The following is a 4,783-nucleotide window of genomic DNA, read 5'->3' as shown; positions in this document are numbered from 1 at the left end:
TTACGAGAGCTGCAGAAGAACGGCAAGACTCCTCAACAGGGGTGGACAGGAGGAGCTTGCTGCAGGTACTGAGTGATTTCAGGCACAGAAGTTTTGTTTCTGAATTCAATCCTTAAGCTGAAAGTAGAGGAGAGAGGACCAAGACAAGCCATGATAACAATCTTCAAAGCCAGAAGCAGTTGCGGTAGAGTAGGAGTGAGACACTTCTCATGCCTGTGGGGGCTTGGGGGAGAAGTCATGGGCTTTAAATAGCAGCACAGGAGGCCTGGGCGAGGTATCCGTGTGAGTGGCCGACAGCCGGGGCAGCTGCACACCGTAACAGATCGTCTGTGAGGACTGAGGAGGGTTTGCAAGGCAAGTGTTTATGGGAGATGAACTCAGCCTAGCTGGCCTGGCTTGGAAACAGGAGGTAAAGAGGTCCCTCCAGGCTGGTCCAGCTGCCCTGCCTCTGCTCCGACCCCGACATAGCTTCCTCGCTGGGGAGGGGAACCAGTAAAGGGAGACAGAGGGAATCGCATCTTTATCTGATGATTTATCTGGCATGTCCCTGATTTTTATGCTTTTCTAGAAAAACTACAAATAAGGAAGGAAGAAAGAAGTGCGAAGGACAGAAAAACAAGATGTTGGTGCTGTCTAACGACACAGCCTTGAATTCACTCCTCTCCAAGCTGCTTCAAGACTACCTGGAGCAGATGAATAGCTCTGCACCTTCCCAGGTCAGAAGTGCCAGCAGCAGTCTGGAAATCATCTATGTGCTGCTGATGATCGGCCTCTTTGGCTTCTTCACAGTGGGAGTCATGCTGACCAACATCCGCGCCAGGAGGCTGGAGAACTCCCGCGACCCCTACAACACCTACATTGCCACAGACATTTGGCACAAGAAGGACAGGGAGTATTTTCAAGCCAAGCTCATAGAAAATTACAAGCTGTGCTGTGTCTTTGAAAACCATCTGGCTGTGGAGCAGCCAAGCACGCAGATTCCCGAGGCGAAGTCTTCCTAGCAAAATGGGAAAAAGGATTGCACTTTGCACGGGGACAACCCGAACAATACCTGGTATAAACCAGTCTAGCTGCTTGCCCATCTGCAGAGCTGCAGGCCATGGCCTCGGTCAGGCTGAATAACCGTGGACTGATGGTGAAGCTGATGGGTCTGTGATGGCCCTGGTGCTGCAAAAGTACCCGGCCACCAGTACCTTGTTGCAATCGCTGTAAGGTCAAGGAGGGGGACACACAGCGGGAGTATCATGGACTCATCAGCTTCACCTAGCGAAAAAAGCAAATGTTGGCGTTGCCAGTGTGAACACTTGCAGTAGCGCATGTAATTAAGACCAAATTTGATCAAACACAAGCTAGAGGCGTTAACAGCCAAGTATGGTTTCGGCAATCATTTTCAAGTAAGACCAGTTTCTTGCAAGAAAAAGTAGCTGAAATATTTCATTTGCATTTTTGTCCAGCATAGAATAATAATTTTATAAATTGTACAATGTTGTGGATGACCTATTTCTTTCAGAATCATGCACCTCTCAGATATAATTTTAGAAGATTCTTATTTTTTGCTGAAAAACAGTTCTGTGGAAAAATGCAGACTTTGGAGGGAAATTTTTTAGTGACTGTCCCTAATTCCTAGCAGGTATCCCAGACTGGTCTTGCCGGCTACTTTTGGTTTTCCTTCTCATGGATGGGGGTTCATCCTGGCAGCAATATCCACCCTTGTACAAAGATTCAGCAGCCCACAGGGTCTATGCCATGCAAGTGTGTAATATTTCAAGAGTTTCAGTCACATTTAATTATTGAACAAGACCTAAGTGCTAGCCCTTGTTGGAAAGTGAATTTCCACTCCGTGAAGAGCAGTTCCACAAAGTGTCAGATATTTAATCACCGACACAGCTTATGTCTGTGCTTAACTTAAATCCTGTGAGCAGTTCCTCCAGCTCCCAGGAGCAGCCTGCCTCGGTACAGCTGTTTATCTATTGCAGTACCCAACATGAGGTCAGTGCCAGCAAGGTTTTCCTGCCCTTGGCCTCCTTCAGCGGGCCGTGTCTGCCGAGCCATGGGGGGAAGGCAGCAGTCGAACTCGGCTTCTGCGGCAGCAGCTATCAGCTGTCTCTGTTAAAAGGGAGAAATACGGCTCCCCTGGACATCGCGTTACTCAGAATAGCAACCTCGCCAGCTTGAAGCCTGTTTTCTTGTTTGGGATCAAAGAAGCAATGGTCTGGGCAGGAGGGGGCTTTTATTTCTGCTCTACAGATACACATCCCATTTTTAGCTACTGGAGAGGAAAGAGAAATGGGAAAGGCTTGAAAGAAAGTAATGCAGAGCAGCTGCTTCAAAGGCAAGGCAAGGGCAGAGCGGGGGCAGATAGCTACCCACGTATTTGGACGGGCAAGCGATACAAGTCACAGCACATCCCCATTCCATGCATACGTCCTTCTTTAGCACTGCGCTTTCATTAAAGTAATATTCTAGCCATGGTTGTGTTCCCAGAATACTTAGGACAATTAAAAATGCAGGGTATTTTTTCTTAAAGATATTTATATGGTGCCCACCATTAAGCTGAGGGCAAGATACATGTTTTCAGTGTCTTGAACAGCTTGGAAAATCTCCATCAGCTTAATTATCTGAGTCACTTTTTCCTCTAGAGGAATGTAAACCAAAGCCAAGCTTTGGAAAAATGTTGACTTCTCAGCTTGGGCACTGCTCTTTTGGGATCTCACCATGCAGTCTGTTTATTACTTGCATTTCCCTCCCACTGTGAGAGTGCAAATGCTCTTGCTTGCTCGTTCTCCAGAGGCAGGCCCGTGCAGCATTGCTGACAACGTTTAAACTTGCGTCAAAAATGACCTTTAATTACATTAAAACCTTTGAACATTAAGCTTGTCAAAAGGGCTCCTTCTTGCAGCTCCCCCTCCACACCAAGTCTTTTCAGTTATTTTGGATCTAGGCACTTGCTGGTCACCTTATTTTAATAGCCTCAATGTAGTTATTTGTGACAAGGGTGATTGTCAGCATTAGTTGGCTTCCACTTTCTTTTTGAGCTCTGCTGTTTTATTTATTTAAAAAAAGAGGGCAACTTCTGTGCCTTAGTCATACCACTTTTCTGTGCCACCAGGCTACAAATCACCCTTCAGTGGCAGTTGTGGACTCCCACTGCGGCCTTTCACGTTACCTTTCAGTCTTGTAGTTCTCCTTTTTCCCCTATTTTTTCACTTGTACAAAGCAATAAAATATGGATTACAAACTGCGCTTGTGGCCTCAGATGTTTTTTTCTCCTAAGCTGTTTCACAAGCTCGCAGAAAGGGTGCTGATACTACCTGACGGGCACCCACTCACCCGTCCCCTTTCTACACCCTATTAACCAGGGCCAGGCCTGGGTGCTGAGATATCTCTCGGTACACCCAGATCTGGAGAAATATCAAAATGTCAGGAACAAATTCCTCACATCAAGTAAACTCCCAGGGTTTGCAATACCCCAGGCAAGCTTGGCTCCAGTGTTCGGTGCAGCGATTCTGGCTGCAGCCTTCAGGCACGTGTTGCACACAGCTTTCCACCGCAGCCCCAGCAGCACCTGCCCCACGGGGGCTTGGGTTTTGTTGCACCCACCCAGAAACGACACTGGGCCTGGCAAAAGGGGAGAAATAGCTGTGGGATGGTAGTCCCCCCAGCAAGGGAGGGAGGTCTTGTGCCCACGTGGAGCCCAGTGGCTCTGCACAAGACGTTGGTTGAGTAGCTAGCCCTCACGGGATGCTCTGTTGATGAGATTTTTTAAGGCTCGAAAGGATCATTCTGATCATAAGAGAAGTAGGAGTACATATCATGAGATCTTAAGGGTTCAGGTCAGCCAGGTCTCTTTGCATGCACTCCTTGAAAAGGCTCTGAAATCCCTTTCTATATAGCTCTGGATTATGTAATAACAGTTTTGGAGATGTAAAGTGTGAGCCAAGCTGCAGCCTGCATTGCCAAGCATCCTCCAGGGCTTGTAAACACAACTCCCACTTCCTCTCTCATTACCACTGACTCATGCAGGATGGCTGACACGGGACCCGTCTCTGACTTCATGTAATAGGAGAAAGAGCATTCACTGGCCACGGAGTGCCTAGAAATGTGTGGTTAGTTCACTCGCTCGTCATCTTTGTCATAGACCAAAGGCCAGCAGCAAACCTGTCATAATTACCATCACACAGAGCTCACGTTTTCTGATTTCCTGCTTGTTGGGGAGATTGGAGAATCTTAAACTCATTAGGCAAGTGTTGCACTTTCTTTGGCCCAAACTTTAAAAGTCTCTTGCTCAGGAGACATAAAATAGCCAGGGACTGTCAGAGGTTTATTTTTCTTTGGTCCCCAATAGCTAAAGTCCCTGGCTTCATCAGCTGTGGCTTATTCTAGTCCGTAGCCTTGCTGCTGGTTGGCCTAATGAGCATACCTCCAGGCACAGGTATTGCTCTCTGGCTACTTATGGTTTTTATAATAGAAATGACATTATATAGAAATGTCAGCATTATACAGAAATGGCATTTTGAATTTAAGCCCTACATTGTTAACAATGATGTGGTGGTAATGCACAAAGGTCTCAAGCAAAATCAAAGCCCAATATAGCAGGTTCTGTGTATATTTTGAGACGTTCTGTTTTCTACAGTTGCAGACTAACCTGGAAGTTGTGTGGTACAAAGCCACACAAATAAAATAGTTATAAATAACTGCAGTACAGCACAAATGCAGACAAGATTCTGCGTTGTACCTCTCAGAGGAGAAATTCAGTCCTCACGCCTTGGTGGAAGAAGATCCA

The 4,783-nt window shown here is 46.7% G+C and overlaps 1 protein-coding gene across 1 annotated transcript; it reads left to right on the top strand.

Moving 5' to 3' along the window:
- Positions 1 to 620: 620 nt before the first annotated feature.
- On the top strand, positions 621 to 1,001 carry KCNE1 (potassium voltage-gated channel subfamily E regulatory subunit 1). The gene has a single exon (XM_009282966.1). It carries the CDS (start codon positions 621 to 623, stop codon positions 999 to 1,001), a length of 381 nt encoding a protein of 126 aa, XP_009281241.1.
- The last annotated feature ends 3,782 nt before the right edge of the window (positions 1,002 to 4,783 follow it).

The sequence above is a fragment of the Aptenodytes forsteri genome, unplaced genomic scaffold, assembly GCF_000699145.1.
Source record: "Aptenodytes forsteri isolate BGI_AS27 unplaced genomic scaffold, ASM69914v1 Scaffold2, whole genome shotgun sequence".
NCBI classification, from domain to species: domain Eukaryota; kingdom Metazoa; phylum Chordata; class Aves; order Sphenisciformes; family Spheniscidae; genus Aptenodytes; species Aptenodytes forsteri.
Note: the sequence above shows the minus strand (reverse complement) of the source record. Positions and strands in the feature narration are given on the sequence as shown.